Source organism: Condylura cristata, unplaced genomic scaffold (assembly GCF_000260355.1).
Source record: "Condylura cristata isolate star-nosed mole 26May11 unplaced genomic scaffold, ConCri1.0 scaffold00014, whole genome shotgun sequence".
Lineage (NCBI taxonomy): Eukaryota > Metazoa > Chordata > Mammalia > Eulipotyphla > Talpidae > Condylura > Condylura cristata.
Window position 1 is genome coordinate 51973016 of NW_004567115.1, and position 20122 is coordinate 51993137.

At 46.0% G+C, this 20122-nt stretch overlaps 1 protein-coding gene across 2 annotated transcripts in view; it reads right to left on the reverse strand.

The window, feature by feature from the left end:
• Positions 1–6851, reverse strand: part of INTS9 (integrator complex subunit 9) — a 36847-nt gene extending 29996 nt beyond the window's left edge. For both annotated transcript variants that reach the window (XM_012724891.1, XM_004682426.2), the window contains exons 1-2: positions 6833–6851; positions 5631–5758 (exon numbers count right to left, since the gene is read on the reverse strand). In XM_012724891.1, coding sequence (XP_012580345.1) covers positions 5631–5729 — 99 coding nt within the window. In that variant the 5' untranslated portion in view covers positions 5730–5758; positions 6833–6851. The remainder of the gene's footprint in view (positions 1–5630; positions 5759–6832) is intronic.
• Positions 6852–20122: the final 13271 nt, after the last annotated feature.

The following is a 20122-nucleotide window of genomic DNA, read 5'->3' on the forward strand; positions in this document are numbered from 1 at the left end:
AAAAAAAAAAAATCCAAGCATTATTAGGCTCAAAAGAAGAGCAAGGAAGGTTTGGATAAAACTGATGTCAATCGAGGAGTGGGCTGGCTTGCTCTCATCTCACCATTAAAGGAAAAAAAGAATTTTAGGAACAATGCTGTTGAAGCTGATTTAGTGACTTGGAAAGATACCAGTAATATCTGACGTCAATGAAGATGTTTTGTTAGTCTACATAAGATGACCTAACATCAAACACTGTACCCCAGTAGTAAGTGATTATTCATGGGTGGATGGCTCCATTTTCCCCTTTATAAAATATATTATAGGATTTTTTCTAAAATGTGAATACAGCATTTAAAAACACAAACTCTTGAAAGAAAAATAAAAAGTATCCATTTGACTTGTAACTAGGTGACAGTTGCAAAAGTCAAATGGAGACAACTCTGCGTGCTGGGGATAACGTTCCATTCTGAAACTGAGCGAAAGGTTGCAGAGTTAAGTCCCCGCCGCTCCCAAACGCCCTTCAGCTAGACTGCTGACACTCTGCTCCTATCAGGGAAAAGCCCAAATTTGGGATTTCGCACTTGAGAATGAAAATCACGACTAGTAGAATCAAATTTGGTGATTCGCACCTAATTTTTTTTATCCTGGGAGTTTTCTGTTCTATCTCTCAGGAAAATACTCTACTGGCATCAACTGCTTGGTTTTCACCCCGTTTCACAGTCACGTCTTTACTTACAAACTTCTCAAATATGTATTTACTATCAGATCAGCTTAAAAAAAAAAAAGGCAGTGTTCCAGCAGAAGCTCAATGGCAAGACAGTCAAGCTGCTCCCACTTCAGGGAGACTAACTCGCGAGGTCACAAACGTCCACACTTCCCTCGACAGGGAGAACTGACCAGCGCAGGTGCTGTCCCCGTCAGACACACAAACCAGCCTCAAACTACAGAGGCCGACTCGGCTGTCCGCAACCACTGATTAGAAATGCTACACTGCTCATCAGAAAACAATTTTTTAGAAAAGCAACATTTTCAGGCATTGCGGTTTGATTCTTGAGAAACACTCTTTATACTTTCTCAAAGTCAGCAATGAAACCCCTAACTGCTTTGGAGCTGAGAAACTGCTGGCCGCCAGACTGAGCACTCAAAGGAGAACACATCCCTGTTTTAACAACAGAAGACGAAGCCACAGAAAGTGCGGGCTGGCGGCAGGGCGCTGGAGGAGGGAGGTGCTCGGGACATTCTGGGAGTTGATGCCCAAGCCAAAGAGCGCTGAACTTGATGGAAAAGGGACTCACTACCTCACTCTTAATGATCACAAACCTCGACTGTGTGCACTTTCAAGACAAGGAAACAGAAACCTCGCTTGAATGAAATACGCGGGGGGGGGGGGGGGGGGGGGCACGGCACAGACTGGCTGCAGATGAGCACGTCTGTGTGTCCTGTTTCTCAGTAGTCAGGAAGAGAGGTGCCATTAAAAATGCCAACAGATACACACAGAGGACCTGCTTTTCTCAAGGCAGGTAAATCATTCCCGAAGCAAATCAATAACCCACAGCATGGAAAGTAAACTTTCACCTAGAAGAATCATGGGACACAGAAGGAACATGATGTATGGCTTATTTACTTTATTCATTTCACTTTCCCAGTTTCCTACTTTGAAATGTATTACTTTTATAATCAGGAGAAAGAGGACCAACGACATTCGTCCATTCACAGTGAGAAGCCACTGAGCAGAGGTCCCAGTGCAGGGCTGCGGGGCCACCCCGCACAGGGCAGGGAGCCCACAGAGCGCCTGGACGGACTGACAAGAGAACCACAGGGTGGCTCACACAGAAAGGCACCTCTGACAGGCGTGGGGCAACAGGGAAGAGGAGGTGGGGGGAGGGGCTTTCCCAGAACAGGGACCAGGGACGGCCCGCTTCTTGGGTACAGTTCTGTGCCAGGTGCTCTTCTTCACGCCTTTCCTTACATGTCAGGCATGGGTGAGGTGACTGTGAGCCAAATACACAGGCTCCCTGAGGAGACAGGGAGGGTGGGGCTCAAGCGGCCCTGAGCACGGGCTGCCACCACGGGGAAGGGCACAGCGCGGCCAGGTGCCCAGCGAGGGCGTGGTTTGGGCAGCAGCCGAGGCTTCCTGGGCTGGCGCAGGGCATTCAGAGCTGAGCTCTGCCCAGTGGTAGAAACAGGGGCATGTGGGCGAGCGCTGGGTCAGGGGGCAGGGTTCGGAGGGACAGAGGAAGCAGTACCGGCATCCTCGCCAGTGAGAGCCGACCAGCTCCCAGGACGCGCTTCTCAGGTGGGATGAGAAGGCCCAGCCACGCCCACCTCCCACCCCCAACAGAGCGCCACCCCAGTCTTCCCATTCGGACACCTGGCCACGAGAGCGCTGAGAGCAAACTCCTGCCAAGCAAGCGATGGGCAAGTGGGGTGCGGGAGGGGAGACGCGGCTTGGGGCCAAGGAACAAACTGTATAGTTGTTCTGTGAGGCCGGATGGAAGATTTCCTCAAAACTGAAGCAAAGAGCAGGACCCGGCGGGCCAGGCACAGGTCTAACACAGCAGGAGAAGTGGGTGTCTGCCCTAAGAATAAAAGAAAACCGAGGAAAGTTCCTGATGAGTGGGGCAAGGTTAGGTCCGGAGCTCCACAGGGTGGTTCTGGAGAAAGCGGGCAGGTCAGTTCTCCCCATCTGCACTGTCTTTGCCTGGCATCCCGCTGCAAACCACAGCCCCAACTAATCGCGCCAAACATCAGATGAACCCAAATGGAAGAATGTCAAGGTCACCTAGAGTGACACACTGGAAACACTCCCAGATAAAAGGGGACAGAAGACAGGGCGACTGAGAGCAATGTGGGACCTGCTGTTTTTCTTTTCCCCCCAAAGGGCATCACAACGAGACAAGCGTCGCTGGCCTGGGACAGGTGCAGGGCACGCTTCTGGGCTGCGGTCATCTGACCAGGCTGTGGTAGAGCACGGCCTTGTTCTTAGAAAACGGGCATCTGAGTACTGAGGTGGTGAAGGAGCACCAGCTTTCCAGTGGGTCAGGAAAGGCTGTATGTATCAAGAGAAAACAATCCAGCCAATGCAATAAAGTGCAAACAATTGGTTAAGCATCACGGGGAGTTGTTTGTACTATTCTTGCAACTTTTCTGTAAACCCGAAGTGATTTCAGAAGAAGGAGTGACAGAAAAACAGGCCTAGATTCAGAAAGAAGCAAATCAGCATGGATGAACGTGGCCAGAGTTTTGGCAGTGGCACCTAAAGACACGGCGAGGCACAGGCACTGAAGGGAAGCAGCCGCTGCGTTGCTGAGAGGGCGAGAGGGAGAGACCTGCTGAGAGACGAGGTGCGGGGGGCGGAAGTGGTTGCCTGAGCCAGCTCCCAGTTTTCTGTTTCTTACAGAGGAGTCACTCCCCAGGAAAGGGCTGCTGGGACCAAGGCCCATCATGACCCAGATGGGGTGCGCTGAGTTTTGGAGTGCCATGAGGGCACTCCCAAGGAGAGGCTCTGAGTGGGTATTCTGGAAATAGGAGCCTGGACTCCGAAGAGAATTAACTAAAGGTCACTTTGCTATGTTAATTGTTGGGAAGGCTATCAAAGCCGCTGCACACAAAAATTTCCTTGGTGGAGATGATGAAGGCCAAGCACCAGATAATGAATTCTGGCGGGTGACAGCAGTGGCGGGAGCTGGATCAGGGAAGGGAGGAGCCGGGGAAAGCGAGCAGGGTCAGGCCTCGTGCGCTGGCTCACGAGCGGAAGGCCTCTGTGGCGTCCTGTGGCTTTCCTTCCTGGGCACTGGGCTGCAGGGGAGTCAGAAATGCTCTGGGCAGCGTGGAGCAGAGCGAGGGTTAACAAGCTGAAGTTCAAGTCAGTGACTAAGCACAATTAAATGGGAAGGGCTGAGTCAGACGCAAGGTTCACGCTGAAGACCAGATGACAGTCTTTCGGAAATGCCCGAGCAGGCGAGCTGCTGGAGTCCTGGCTGGCAGAGGGGTTCCTTCAGAGGAAGGACATTTCCTGAGCAGCTCCTGCACCCAGGAGCTGCTCCGGGCACCTAGGTGGAGAACACACAAGCCCTGCCCTCCCGAAGACTCTGGTGGCAAGGGGGGAGGGGGGGAGAGACAATACATCAGCCAATCAGGATCCAGCTGGTCAGTGCTACAAAGAAAAATAAAGCAGGACAAGGGGACGAGGGTGTCTCCAAGCCACAGGTCCTTTTCATCGAGAACGATACGGGGCTGCAGTCACCCCAAGAGGAGAGGTTGGTGAGAGCAGCAGCGGTAGAGACGAGAACACGGGGCTTGGCTGTCTGCCGCGGGTAATGACCTCCACGGCCCCGAGCGTGCAGGCCCCTTTCAGAACCCACACAGGACCTTGTATATCACATTTTTAGCAATGACCACAAGTGTGCAGTTATTTTCTTCACACAATATAAGTAATGCTTCAATGGCACCGTTCTCGCTCCTGCAATATTCTATTGAGCCCAGGCTGGGACAGCTGTCTGTCTGTGCCCAGCACAGTGCCGGTTCCTGATAAGCACCACAGGAATCAAACGCACAGCATTTTCATCTTTAATATGACAACAGTAACAGAATATCTTAACGAACAACATGTCAGTTATTTTTGTCAAGAAATACATGGGATACCTACAGTTCCTTAAGTCACTGCAAATTTACAAAAACTATGTGTGTTTCCCTCTTCTGGATTTCACCTATAAAATATGCCAATGTTAATGGAATTTCTAAGTTCTAGGTATGAGTATAACTGAACTGATTTTGCATGAAATGTAATCTGGAATTATCTCTGACCTTGTCCCTACCACCTTACTATAATCTCTTATCTTTGGGAAAAAATTCAATGGTTAATTTTTAATTATCTTTCTTCTAGAAGGTTCATGGGGTTATCATGAATCAGCAATGCACACTGACGTCTTCGAGGGTAACTGATACATTAAATGGTTTCTCTGTCAGCTGTGCTTTTGAGCGCATTAATCTACTTTAGATAACTCTCTGTCTTTCTTCTTGCATGTTGGCATCACTTCTTGCTACTGGAAGTCTATCTGTGACTAACAGGTACCTAGCTCTCCTACACTTCTCTGCTGCTAAGTAACAGCAAGCTGGGAAACCAATTTCCCAGACTAGGTCTTAAGTATACAGTGTTACTCGCAGCCCTGGGGACTCTGTCTGCCACATACATGATCATTCCAGCTGAACGGGAGGAAAGTACTGCACAAAGACCCATCCGAAGGGGTGCCACAGTCTGATGTCAACTCCCTGCAAGGCAGTTAAATGTTTCTAACATTCATTTCTTGGGCTCATCCGCTGACCATTTATCAGTGCTTGTATGAATTTGCAAGAAAGATGAAATATACATGACCTTGCTTGCACTGAGCAGTCAGCTTGCACTGAGCAGGAATATTTTATAGGAGCTCAGAGAAGTTATAATAAAGCAGTCAATCAATAAATCAATACAAGACTTTCCATCCACTTGGCCAAAAGAAATTATTTTGATGGGAAATTATTTCAAGGGAACAAAGTAAACTTAGGACTTCATGGACGTAGGTAACAAAGGCAATGGAAATCTTTCCACGGACTGGTATTATTTTCCAGCAGACTGGAGCTCACTCTGCCTCAGGTGCATCAGTACGTACCTTTGAACAAGGGGAAGAGGAAGGAAATTGAGGGTGGAAGTCATATCCAGCCCGCAGTCCAACATGATGGTGGTGGACTTGAATTTGAGCACGTTGCATGGTAAGGTCGGGTGCCCTGACAGGCAATACTGGAAAAAATGAAATGCCTCGCATCAATAACTAAGAAGAGTAAAAGGGAGAGCACAGCATGAAGTTAAAACCGGTCACCTTCTTGACTAGGAACATCACGTGAGGTCAGCTGACAGCCCATGTGGCTTCCTCCCTTTATAGCTCTGGGTACCCTCTCCCCTAGCAATTCAAACAACTCAAAATCTCAGATCTCCCCACTTTCCAGGAGGCTGCCTCGTTGATTCTCAGGCAGGCACAGTTTTGGGGGGCACTTCAGGTTCCAGTTGCTGACCTGTTCTCACATGACACTACCCGGTCACACCTAACGCTGCCCTAAAGCCACCCCCTCAAATTCCTAAGCTGGATCCTCAAACTTGGCCACAGGTTTGGCTTTCACCTGAAGATAAGTGACTTTCCCGAAAGAGGAAGCGGGCTGGAGGGGCTAACAACAAGCACCGGTAAAAGTTACAGTTCAGTCTTGTCAAGAAACACCACCCAAGAAAGGTGGCCCCTGACCGGGAGGTACTGGCAGGCCTGAGGGGCCCCAGCTCCCAGCAATCCGGGAGTCTCCGGCCTGCGGCAGCAGACCTCATGAGCCACCATGGCGGATGCACAGAGGAGGTGCGAGACAGGTGTGCCTCGCTGAGCCCACCGCTGCCCTAGTTCAACGGGACTAGAAGGCAGAGAAGGAGACCCACACCCCACTTGTGAGGCTATTCCAGATGCCTCTCCTGAGCAGCAAAGCCCAGAAGTCGAGGGCTCCAACTCTCACTGGCCGATGCTTTTCATTTCTGACACGTCCCAGTCCCTATACCACCCATGCTGGGCCCTACGGGACACGGCCGCTCGCCAAGTCTCCCATAGGCCCCACGGGCAATAGCCACTCACTAAGTCTCCCATAGGCCCCACGGGCCATGGCCGCTGGCAAAGTCTCCCATGGGCCCACAGGCCACAGCTGCTCACCAAGTCCCCCCACATATTCGCTGGGCTGGCGGTTCCTTTGCTGTTTTTTTTTTTTTTTTTAAAGATTTATTTATTTATGTATACAGAGCTGGGGTACAGGCCAGAGGTGCAGGGGTGGTGAGAGGATTTACCAGAGACAGAGGGGGGAGCAGAACAGGCAGATCAACGAAGTCCACTGCTGAGGGGAGCAGCGGGTGGGTCAGGAGAGGTCTGCCACGCCATGTGGTCACCTCCGGGGCAGGCGGGGATCGAACTCATGCAGAAGTGGCTTTAGCTTCTTAGTGCTGTGCTGTAACCCGCTGTGCCACCAGGGAGCGCCCTGCTGTTTGTTTTTTTTTAACTGCATTTTCTAAAAAATGTGGAAATCAAAAGTCAAAAAAGGATGGGTATTTTCCAAGCTGCTTCTTTATTCCAAGTTTATGTATGATAACTGTATTCTCCTACTCATAACTCAAGGTCTGAAAAGGTACAAGGTTATTTATAATGAGAAAAACATAAACTATTACAACTGCAACTGACCTAAAAAAAAGTTCAGGAAGCATGGATTGGGCAATCAGACTTCACCTAAGCTACTTTTGATAGGCAGAGATATTCCCTCTCCCAGCCCCCATATGGTTGCCTATCACTAGGTGGGTTTAACCCCAAGCTAAGAATTACTTGTTAAAGATAAACCATCTCAAAATGAACACAAAGCATGATGTTAAACTAGCCCCAAATATTAACAAATGCCCAAATAAGCTCTTCCCGCTACCAAAAAGAAAGAATATCAGTTAAAACAACCAAACACAAGAAAAAAATATGAAATATATAATGGTTATTTTGGGATGGAGTGATTGTGGTCTAATTTTCTTCTTCCAGCTTTCTGTATTTTTCAAACGTTCAACAATGAGCATTTATTCCGTTTTTATAATCAGGGGGGAAATCTGATGAAAACAAAACTACAAATGGAGCCAGCCAACTGTAGGCAGCATCATTTTTATCTTCATCTGCAAGACCCAGTGACGGAGAACAAGTTCTAGGACAGCAGGCCAGCAGGAAAGGCTGTGGCCCAGAAGATCTCGGCATGGGCTGCCAGACCCCCACTTGCTCCCCTCCAGGGCAAGGCAGGCGAGGGCACTTTCTAAGGAACAGTGGGGGTGGGAGGTGGGCCCGGCTGGTAAACTGCACTTTCTGCTGCTAAAGCAACTTTGAGATGACTGCAGGAAACCAAGGATCCACGCTGACACAAGCTGTGCAAACTCTATCGACTGACACTTCGGGAGAGAGACGGAAGTGCTCTGAAACATCAGAATTTCACGCTAACTTATGCTATGACCTCCCTTTTTTTGTATAATCATAATACCAAAATATTCTGAGCAGCCTTCAGTTTGCAACTGGATTGCCTCAGCCTCAGAAGGCGTTGCCTGGCCCAGACAAGCAAGCACTGCACCAGGGCGAGGAATTCCTCTGAAGTCAAAAGTGATTTTACAACTGGCTGATTAATAAAAGCAACTGGCTGTTATAGCAAAGTCAATATTGAGGCAGTACGGGAACACACTCTTTTACTGCCCAGATGGAGGAAAACCCAAATCTCATCACTCTACCATCCCACAAAGCCTTCTATTCAGTTTCTAAAGAACCACTCAAACTTTCTACCATCTAGTCCTTAGATATAGAAATTCACCCAAGTCACCTATTCAGAGCTAATCAGGTTTTCTACTGTAGACTTCAAAGGAATTCACTTAAAATTTCTAACTAGTTTTCAAAGAACTTTACTGTAATTTGATTTACAAGAAATTTCTTGTCCTCACTTTACCCCTAGGATATCTCAATAAGAATGAAACCCATCATGTAGTAGATAAGGTTTAAGGGACTTTATTTTGGTGAATCTTCACTCTGGTAAATATGGTAATATTAGTCTTAAATTCTGTGAATCTATGTGCCTGATTTAACCTTGATACATTGATTTTAAAAATGTTATAATCTCAACTAAAGGTCAAAACGACCCCAGACTATTCTTAGCAAAAAGGTGATTGTGATCTCAGCCCATTTCATATGCTAATGTCACCCCACTGCCTGCGTGACATGCACACAGTAAACCTCTGCTGAAGGCAGAGCAAGAAGACTGGCACCCAATTCTGACTCCTGTGTCTTCTTCATGCCCACCTCCCTTTACCCCACAATTTTTGGAATATCTGCTCGTCGACGTCCTTCCCACCTTAGGCTCCTGCCTGTGTCTGCCTTTCAACAGTCAGAGATTGGGGCAGGTCCCTGACACGACGTTTTTTGTTGTTGTTGTTAAGATTTATTTATTTATTTATGCACACAGAACCGGGGTACAGGCCAGAGGTGCAGGGGCGGTGAGAGAATTCACCAATGACAGAGTGGGGAGCAGAACAGGCAAATGGATGAAGTACACTGCTGAGGGGAGCAGCGGGGAGACAGGAGAGGTCTGCCGCGCCCTGGGGGTCAGCTTGGGTGGTGGCACACAGGCTGCCATACCCAGCTTAGCTTCGCAGTGCAAGGCTCCAACCCACCACTCCACCAGGGAGGGCTGAGCCACACGGTTTAACTTTAAAATGAGAAGTAATCCGTATCACAAAAGTTTGAAAGAGCGCGCTCTTTATGATGTTCCCTTCTTCACATTTGCACAAGCCGTAGCACAGCGCACACACTGCTCTTGATGCTTCTCCAGACTCAGGAGGACTGCTCCCTGCTCCCCGCCCCCACGTCTCTGCTCCCCACCTCCCCTCCACACTGCATCACTTCTCCTGGTGCCCTTCTCGGTTTGTTTTGTCACTGTCTGAGCGTGGGACTGGGACCACCATGGGGCACTTCCAGTCGTTCTACCACAAACATGGCAGTGGGGGATCAAGGCTTTTTCCAGACAGGCCTGTCTTTAGCGGATTCCCAGAAGTAGCATTAACTAGGTCGAAAAACACGAGCACTTTATGGTTCTTGAAACACGCTGCCAAATGCTCTCCCAGGCAGGCTGAGCCTATTTACGGGTCCTCAGTGATAATCGGCAGTCTGTTTCACACTTATTCTCAGCGGCAGCAGGGTCAAAACCACCTAGAACCTACCACCCAATGTAGCTGTAATATTAGCAGGGGCTTCCGTGGAACCACTGACTGACCCTGAAAGGAGGCTCCCCTACATGGCTTTAACTGGGAGAGGCAGTTTGGTGACTGACACAGGGGGCTGATGTGAGGCTGCCTGCACTTACGTCCTGGTCACGTGTGTTCTCAGCGTGTGATTGTGGGGAGCGCCCTCCCTTAGCAGACTCCGCGCCCTTGTCTGTGAGATGGAGTAAACGCTGCCGCCCTCCTAAAACTGTGAGGACTGACGGACAGACCCAGCACCTGACAAGACGCGTGCGCGTGGCTACCTGCTAGGGCACAGGGCAGCCGAGGGCGACAGGCCACCTAGACTGGGGGTGATTTGGAGCATTTTAAAGGGCAAGTCTTCTACAGTGTATGCCTGCACCGTACTCACTGTGGCTCCCTCTGGACCAGGTAAAACTGACCGATTTTACAGGCGTTGCTGATTTGCCAGCAAGATACACTCACTAGCAAGTTAGAAGTCAGCATTCCAGCCGGCAGGAGCCTTTGCAGTTGTTTCTCGCTTAGCAAGCACACAGCGATGGTGCCATGCTAACTGCATTTCCACTTGCTCACAAAGCTGCAGGCTTTTTTGTGTGACTACCCACTACCGGTGCTTGCGCGCCTGTTGATCTTTTCCCACTGAATGAGTGGACTGTGGTTTTGGAACTTACATATCTAACACAGAGATGCACCGTGCACAGCTTTTGTATGAAACTTATCAGTTTTACTTAGTATAAGCTTCTCACCAATTCTGTTTGCTTTCATCACGTAAGTTGTATAGAAAATTTCAAACATATACTAGTAAGCAAAGTCAATGCAATGAGCTCCCCTCATTGAGGATTTTTGTAAAAAAGATTTACTTACTTATGCACACAAGAACTGGGATAAAGACCAGAGGTGCTGGGGGTGAGAGGACTCCCCAGAAACAGAGTGGGGAGCAGCACAGGCAGATCCAATGAAGCCCACTGCTGAGGGAGCAGTGGGCAGACAGGAGAGGTCTGCTGTGCCCTGTGGGTCACTCCCTGGCGGGGATCGAACTTGTGCTGCAGGGGCTGCCAATAGCTTCATAGTGCTGAGATCTAACTACTTTTGACTCTTCTAGTCTTTTTTATAAAGATATCTCTATTTTGTCTGTTTCGCCGATTGTCTTTTAGAGACCCAGCCACTGGTTTCATTAATCTCTGGACCGCCTGATTTGTTTCCTTTACTTCTGCTCTAATTTTGGCTATTTCCTTCCTTCTACCAGCTTTTGGTTTTGCTGCTTCTTCTTTTCCTAACTCCTTAAGGTAAGAGTAAGATTATTTGTGCTCTTTCTTATTTCTTGACATGACCTCTGTCCCATAAGTTCTGAAAGGTTGTGTCCTCATTGCCATTTGTCTTGAGATATTTTTTAAATTTCCTCATTAATTTGTCAATACTTGCTTTGAGACCCAAATACATGGTCAACCCTGGAGACTGTCCCATGTGCACTCACTTGAGAAGAATGTGTGTTCAGCGCTTATGGCTGGCAGTATCTTATAAATGTCTCTTCAAGCCCATGTGTTCTGATTCTTGGTTTAAGGTTGTTGTGTCCTCATTTATTTTCTGTCCGAGTGACCTGTCTGTTGGTGAAAGCTTTACATCGGGTAAAATTAAATAGACTGATAATACTAAGTATTGGGAGTTTTGTTGTAAAAATAGAGTGCACGCTGGTAGCTGCATTCCAGAACAATTGGGTAGGACCTCAGATGCTGAATACCTGCAGAGCCTGACATACACCAGAAACAGCAACATGCTTGGTATGACAAATATTAAGTTGAGGAAAGTAGTAACTCCAGGAGGAGGAGGAAAAGCAAGGGTGGTGATCTTAGCTTTAGATGTAACTATCTTTAAAAAGTGGGTGGGATGAAGAAAATGATCGACAAAAGGGCAAACTATTAACATCTATTAATCACAATAAGCCCATCTGCCATATATTCTCAGCAGCTTTCGTATTTACAAAATCTTATTACTAGTTACGATCCCTATGCTATATAGTATAAATTCTTGACTATTTATACTGTAACTAGCCTGAACCTAAAAATATGGAATGCCTCATGGATTTGCACGCCATCTTTGCACAGGGGTCATGCAACCGTTCTCTGTGTCATTCCAAATTTAGTGTTTGTGCTGCCAAAGCAGGCACTTTTCTCTGTATTGTTATCAGACACTTCCGCAGATGTCGGGATGATGTAACTGTACCTTTCCTACTATTGTGAAACTTTGTAGTGCTATTTTCCTTTATGAAAAAAGTCTCATGGTACAAAAATAAAACCTAAGAGATCATTATCAGATAATTATTTTACTATCAGTATAGCTACCAGGTAGATCTATTAATTTTTAAGGAATTATGCTGGCTAGTGATAATGACCCATAATTTTCATTTTAACATTATATCTGTTCTAAGGAAAAGTGAAGAAGACTTAAGACTTGTAAGGCAGTGAAAGTGACATAAAGTGAAAATACTACTCAAGGGGAGTACTTCCACAAGACACTGCCTTGTGGAAGCTGAAGCAAAACAAAGAATTCTCAGATTTTTAGGCTAAATTATTGAGAATAAGTTGGTTCCTTTAATGAACTCCTTGAGCCTTCCAAGTCATAAAGTCAGACCAAACACTTCCCTAATAAGATTCAGCAAACGTTTACAACATTATAAGAAAATTTTCTAATGATATAATTATCTAATTACCAGAAATGCTGTGTTAGTATGAGTTATATTTATAAAGTATACATATTCATAAAAATAAACATCAATGCTGGCACTTGAAAAGGAGTTCTAAAAATAAAAGATCCTAGCTTGAAGGGAATAGGAACTGGAAACTTCATTGTCTGAATTACCTTCACCAGGAGTAAGAATTATCAACAAGTATTCTGAGTCTAATATTTAGTTAAATTATCCCAACAGTTGAAGGACTATATTGCCATCAACTCAGCTAGCAGTGAGGAACCAAGATCATATAGTTAGTAAGATGAATTTATATGTGAATGATCACAGGTTTTAAGTGCTTTTTATCAACTCATACCACTAATATATTAGGAATAACAAAAACTATGATTAGTGAGCTGTTGCTAAGAGCAAGAGATTTAATATGGATTGAATGGCTGGATAAAAAATAATACAAGAATCTTAGAACTAAAAGCGAGCATAACTTTTTCCTTGTCATCTTCTCTGAGTTCTGGCTTATTACTGTATATCTGTTGCTAGGGGAATCTGAAACCAGCTGGAACAGTTATATTGTATCAGAATTCTAGCCAAAAAAAAAGATAACAAGAGGACAAAGATGGGACACTATACACTGATAAAGGGGTCAATCCATCAAGAAGGCATAATGCTCATTTATGTATGTACCCAACATAGGAGTACCAGAATATATAAAGCAATTATTAACAAACACATAGGGAGACATAGTACTTATGGAGCATTCTCAAGGACAGATCCTTTCTTGGGATACAAGACAAGTCTAAATAAATTCATTAAGACTGTAATTATACCACACACCTTAATATCCACAATCAACCAAAAGAAAGAAGATAGAAAAATCACAGTATGTTTACACTAAACCACATGCTACTGACGACAAAGGTCAATGAGAAAATCAAAGTAGGTATCAAAATATACATAGAGACAAATGAAAATGAAGACATGGACTACCAAAACCTATGGAATGAGGTAAAAACATTATTAACAGTGAAGTTTAAAGCAATACAGACCTACCTCAACAACAGACCTACCTCAACAAACAAGAAAAAAAAAACCCACAAATATACAATCTAGCCTTTCACTGAAAGAAACTAGAAAAAGGGAAAAAATGAAATAGTAAATTCTATAAAGGGAATAATAAAAATCAGAGCAGAAATAAATGAATAAAGACAACACAAAAGATTAAAGAAGCCAAAAACTAGTTCTTTGAAAAGATAAAATCAGAAATGAAAGAGAAGTTATAAAAGGTACCACAGAAATACAAAAAGATCATAAGGGATTACCATGAATATGTATATGCCAGCATACTAGACATTCTAGAAGAAAACTACAAACTTTTAAGGCACAACAGTTAAGAAAGAAATGGAAACAACCTAAATGTCCCCTAGTGTACAAAAGGATAAATACATGGTATCTTTGGAAAATGGAATACCACTCAGCTATAAAGGGGGAGGTCTTATCATCTGCGACAACATGTATGAACCATGAGGTTTATCATTATACTAAGTGAAGTAAGCCAGGTGGAGAAGATACATATAATTTCATTCATACATGGAAGGTAAATAATACAAAACAAACCAAATTCAGAAAATGAAAACAAAATGGTGGTCACAAGCAGGGAAGGAGGAAGGAGAGTGGGTAAACTGGGCAAAGGGTCAACTGTATGGGGGAGAATGGAAACATCTTTTGGGTGGTGAGTACATCTGGATAGAAATTAAATTATAATGCTGTACATCTGAAACTTATATAATGCTATAAACCAATATTACTTCATTTTTTTAACTTGTCAGATTAGACACAAAACCAAGAACTATCATAGAAAATTGTAAGCTGGACTTGAATTAAAATGTAAAACTTATGTCCTTTAAAAGAAACTTAAAAAAATGGAAGCTAATGCACAGACTTGTGCAAAATATAAATCTAATGAATAACTTGAATATAGAACATATGAATTCTAGTAACTCCATACCAATGCAAATGATACCAAGAGAATGGGCACATGTCTAAACAGGTCTCACTGACCACCAGGAGGCAAACAGAGCTGCTGAGGGGTTCTTAGAGAAGCACAATTAACCGGGCCATCAGATCCCAGGCAGACTTCCCAGGCGGGTTCAAGTTAAAGACTGACTGATCAGGGTCCGCAAAGATGCAGAGCAAACAGACATTTTGCATTTCACCAGCACGATGCTCTGGAGATTCACCTCTGCTGTGTGTGCTAGTCCTTCATTCCTTTCATCGTCCAGCAGTGCTCCTTCACATGGATGACCAGTTTGCTTACCCATTCAGGTGGATGGACATCTGGGTGGTGGTTTCCAGTTTTTGCTGAGTACAGATGAAGCAGCGGTAACCACCACCACCACCAGGCTTTAGTAGTGGCACAGAATTTCATTTCCCTTGGGTAAATACTCAAGAGTGAGATTGATGGGTTATATGTTTACCTTTATAAGAAACTGTGAAACTGTTTCTCAAGTAGAGACTGATTTGTAGCTTAAATAAAGCAGAGTGAGATCTGATCACACCACGGGCTCCAGAATCTCATTTGACCTAGGCATAAAGTATCCGTTTTAACTTGGCCCCTAAATTGGTATTAGCTGAACAAATCCCTAAAACCTTTGGGCCTCAAATTTCTTCCACCGCCAGATGAGGAGCATTAACTAGGCTATTTCTAAGCTCTCTTTCACCATAAAGAACGTTATTTCTCAATTTCTCATCATCTCACTGGGCCGGATGAAACTCCCGGGTCTTCCACATAAACTGTGATCAAGACATGTCTGTGTGCTCCTGTGTTCTTCTACAGTTTACATCACGATGTGTAAGCTGGAAGGAAATGCTAAGATCATCCAGTCCAAACACCACTTTTTACAGTGAGGAGCTCAGTGCTCCCAGGGCCGGTGAACTCTTCTTGGCACCAACCTGCCTGAGTACAGTCACCACCCGTCAGCCAGGGCGCTCCAGGCTCAGGCGGGAGGGGCGGGGGTGGGGTAAGAGCCGCAGGCCACCTAGAGTCCCTGCCTTCTACCCCACCCCGCAGCAGGAAACTGGCTTCCTCTGGGCCAAATGTGCCTAATTAGCAGCGATTTAACTGTTAAGCCTTCCAGCCAGGCCCTCAGGCCCCCAGACTGCGACCCGCCCACGCTCCTCCCACTTTGCCTCCAGATCCCCCGGCGCAGAGAGCTGCTGAGGGAGCCCATCACACTTGCTGTCAAGCCCACTACTCAGCTGGATAAAATAGTGGGATAATTTTCCTCTTGAGTAGAAAATCTGCAGCACACAGGGGGACCAGAGAAGCCACTTTCTGGGGGGTGGCTGCGTGGCTCGCACGCTGGTAAGCACGCTGGTAAGCTGGCGCAGGGCTGCCCCAGGGCTGCCCCCACTTAGCCTGCCTCCTCCGCTGCTGTGTTTGAGAATGAGTGAAGCAGCAGAGGGGTGACAACAAGCAAAACCCGTGGAGGGCAGCTCAGAGAGGGTGGGGTGTTGACAGTAAACAACTCAGGGTGAGGAGCAGGCAGGGGCTGGCTTACAGACAAGCCTTGCCAGCTCTCTGGCACTAGGGCTTGAGAAGTAATTATAGCTGAAGGGAAGACGTTCACAGAGCTATAGCTGTGACCTCATTTATATAAATTTATATGTAATTAAAAAACTGGTGAAAAGCTGGTTATCCAAACCGGCAAAAGTGCTCGGAAGCAGGTGCTGACCGCAGCGACCTTTCACAAAATGTCTCCACTGGAGAACTACTGCACGCTTGACTTCACCTTTAAAACATTAGCCAGACTTTTGAAAACTTTTCATTTTAAGAATAAAGTGTAATTACCATAATTACACTCTAGGTTTCTATCGCCAACAAAGTTTTGGAGGAGACTGAAAGGAAAGTGTTTGTAGGAGAGCACCCCATGGCCGTAAGTTTAACTGGGAGGGAGCGGCCTTTCAGAGACTGCGCCACGCCCGTGCCCCAGGGCAAGCTCTGCGCCCCAAGGAGCAGCGAAGGCTGTGCGACTGGCACCCCCCTTTTGCTTTTGTCTATGGTGTTTTTCATTTGTGATGTTCAGATGTTTCATGAACAGTGTAACTCGGTAGTCCTAAGAACAAAGACTGTGATACTATTGCTAGTAAAACCAGAGATTACCACGGGACAGCTGAAGAGCTTGAAAGGAGAAAGGTGTGGCGACGATAAATGTAACTATGGCACCAGCTACTCAGCAGTAGAGGCAGCAGCAGAGACAATGAATGATACAAGCCTCTGAAAATCTGCAGCAATGACAACGAGCCAAGAAGAAAAATGGTTAACAAAAAGAAAAAAATAATGAAGTGGCTAAGAGAACAGCACCGATGACTGATCAGTCTAATACCATTTCTAGAGTAGGCTTGAAACATTATTCCAAGAGAGTTAAAAATGCTGCACCTTCCCCTCCCCCGCCCCATCAAGCCACATCAAGCTCTAGACAATCTGCACGTCGGATTCAATGACAAGGCAAGGAGAGAACATGCCTACTAGACAGTCCCCGCAGCCCTCAGGAGGCTGTCAGGAAGGCGTGTGCCACTAAACCCATTTTCAGTGCAGACAAGACTGTCCTCCTTTGGGGGGCCAACCTAGTCATGTGGCTGCATGGAGCAGGATGAGTGGAGTGCACTCGAGGAAACGTGTCTTCAGGGGGCTTGCTGCTGTGCAAACGCAGTGTGATTACAGGGAGCCAGGCGTGGCCTCCCACACCTGGCCACGGCAGGCTACCTGGCCCGGGGCATACTCCCCACGCTCACTGTGAAGCTGACCAGCGAGGAGACTGACTGATTTTAACCTTTGACCAAATATGCTTCTGCGTGGATCCTTAATTATGTTGGATTTTCAAAGAGATGGAATTTCAAGCATCTTTTGATTAAGTGAAGATTATTTTTAAAAAGATCCATTCTATTTATTTATGCACACAAGAACTGGGGTACAGGCCAGAGGTGTGGGAGGTGAGAGGATTCAACAGAGACAGAGTGGGGAGCAGCACAGACGGACCCAATGAAATACGCTGCTGAGGGGAGCAGTGGGCAAGACAGGAGAGGTCTGCCACGCCATGTGGGTCACTCCCTGGCCAGGCAGCAAACTCATGCTGCAGTGACTGTGGGTAGTAGCTTCACAGGGCTGAGACTGAACCCCTTGCGCCACCAGGGAGGGCCCAAATGAAGAAAATTCTAAAAAGAGCCACCATTTATGGTGCACCTGCTGGGCTCCTCACACGCCTGCGTGTAGGGAGGAAACCAGGCCACCAGCAACATTTGTGAGGTCTAGAAAAGGCTTTTCAACTAAAACACTTCTTACCAGTCACACCAATAACAAGTCAGGGGTCAGTAAAGGAGAGAACATTCATTTTTGCTCCTAAGGTCTGTGCAAGAAGAGTTTCTTCCTTAATTAATATAGAACCTAGAGAAAGGCAGCAGGGAGACCCACATGGACTGGAGAAACGAGTTTGACTTTGCTTTTCAGCTCACTTGGTCTGGGATAAAATACTTCTCTGAAACATCCCCCTATGAAATATGAAGAGAAATGCTAAAAAGGAGTTAAATAAAGCACCACCCTAAGTCATGATCGAAGAAGGAAATGATGATTAGCCTAAAAACAGTTGTTTGGCAGAAATGACCACAAGCAAGGTAAACAAACACTATAAAACCAAGACAAAGAACAGATACCTTCACACATGAAGGGTGCTACCAATGAGGACGAGGCAGATTCCAACAGTAATAGTGGGCAAGGAACACAAATAGGTAATTCCCAGAAGAATGCCAAGGACCCAAAAATAAATGCAAAGGTCTTCACTCCTCCACAAATAACAGAAGTGCACATCCAAACCGCACGGAGCAGAGACGCTCCGTCCACGCGCTGGCACAGAACACAGACCCCATAGTGAGGGGCTGGGAGCCGGGGACTCTTTCTAGTCTGGGGCAGGGCAAAAGGAGAGAGCTTCTGAGCGCAACGGCAGATCCACACTTAAAATCTGCACTTTAAACCTAAAGTTAAAATAACCTATGACTGTGGGACTCTACGGGCGGGCCTGACACTGAGCAAGTAATCAGATGCGCGCACGTTTGTGAAACATGTTTGTTTCAGCACTGCATGGGCCAGCAGAGCATGGAGATCAGAATACTCAAGAGCAGAATAAATCCGCACGATGTAATACTATAAAGACAGCCCAGGTGAACTGTACAGAAACTCAAAATGCTGCGACACAGAGCCTCATCTCAGCTGATTCCTGCCTTTAAGAGAATCCCGAATCTCAGCGGAATGACAGTCACTTGGCTCAAGACTACTTCCCAGGCTCCTTGCCTGAGACGAGTCGTTTCATGACATACATTCACGAGGTGTGTGCAACCTGCAGAAGCCACCACGGGAGGGAACTGCCTTTCTCGTCCCCCTCCTTCCCGCAGGCAGCCTCTGCACGGGGCGTGTCAGCGTGGATGTGACGGACCTGTCAAGGCGGCCCTGCACGTCCACCGGGAGAGAGACAGCACTCCTCTCTAAGCTACCGCTCTTTCAGGTTTCCCATCACTCGGGGCTGAATATAACCCAACAGACCGACAGCCAGAGTGAGGGGCTGAGAAGGCTGTCGGGCGCACACCACGGAGCAGCCTCTGAGCAGGGAGGCTGAGGGGTGGTCACCGGGGTGGCAGATCACAGGGGATTCTTGTTTTCTTCTTTGTATCTTGAAATTATTTGGTGAGAGTAGACTGTCTACACTTATATGTTGGTTCCACAATAGAGCAACGTTTATTTTCAGAAACGCATTCTAAGAATTCAAATGAACTAAAAAAACAAGTTTTCTGAAGAATGATAGTCAACTAAACTTTGATTTCCTTTGGCAACAAATGAATTTCACCCTTCAAAATGTTGGGCGAACTATATGTCGCATCAAGGTAGACACAAATCAAAATACACATGGGTGTACAATTAAATCTGCATGTGTGAAAATTATTTTAAAAAATTCAAAGAGCGCTTAGCACATGGCAGTGGTTTATCTGTATTTAACCTGCTGACGTGACTGAGAATATTCTCGCATTTACCAGGTGCACAGGGAAGGATCCCCTACTCTTTTCCAATAAAGACAAAGTCAAGGATTTCTGGGCCCATGGCACTCTCCAAATGGTCCCATCGACTTTCGGCTCCTTTTCCCTTCCAGTCAGCTTCAGAGTCCTGTTACTCCATATGAGGTGCTGTCAGTGCTCAGGAAAACCCTGTTTGAAGTATGAACTCGGACTTTGCATTTGCTTTGACACATTTGCTAAGCTTCTAAAGTTCTTGTTTTGATTATTTCACTCTTCAACTTTCTCCATTGTCACGAATCATAATTTCACATTCCAACTTTTTTTTAAGCCTGTAAAAAAATAGAAATTCTAATTCCTTTGTCCTAGATTTCCAAAGGGATGCATGTAAAGGTTCCAGGTGTTGAAAAATTCTTAAGCTCCTAAACTTCCTTGAAATAATAATAATAATAATAAAAGTCCCTATTCTGCCAATGCCCAAACTACTAAGTTTAATATTCAAAGTCCTTTGATCCACATTTCTAACTTTCCAGCAGCTTCAATCCACCTTATTTTCATTCCTCACTGCAGAGATCTACTTCTCCAGCCACACACACTGTTCA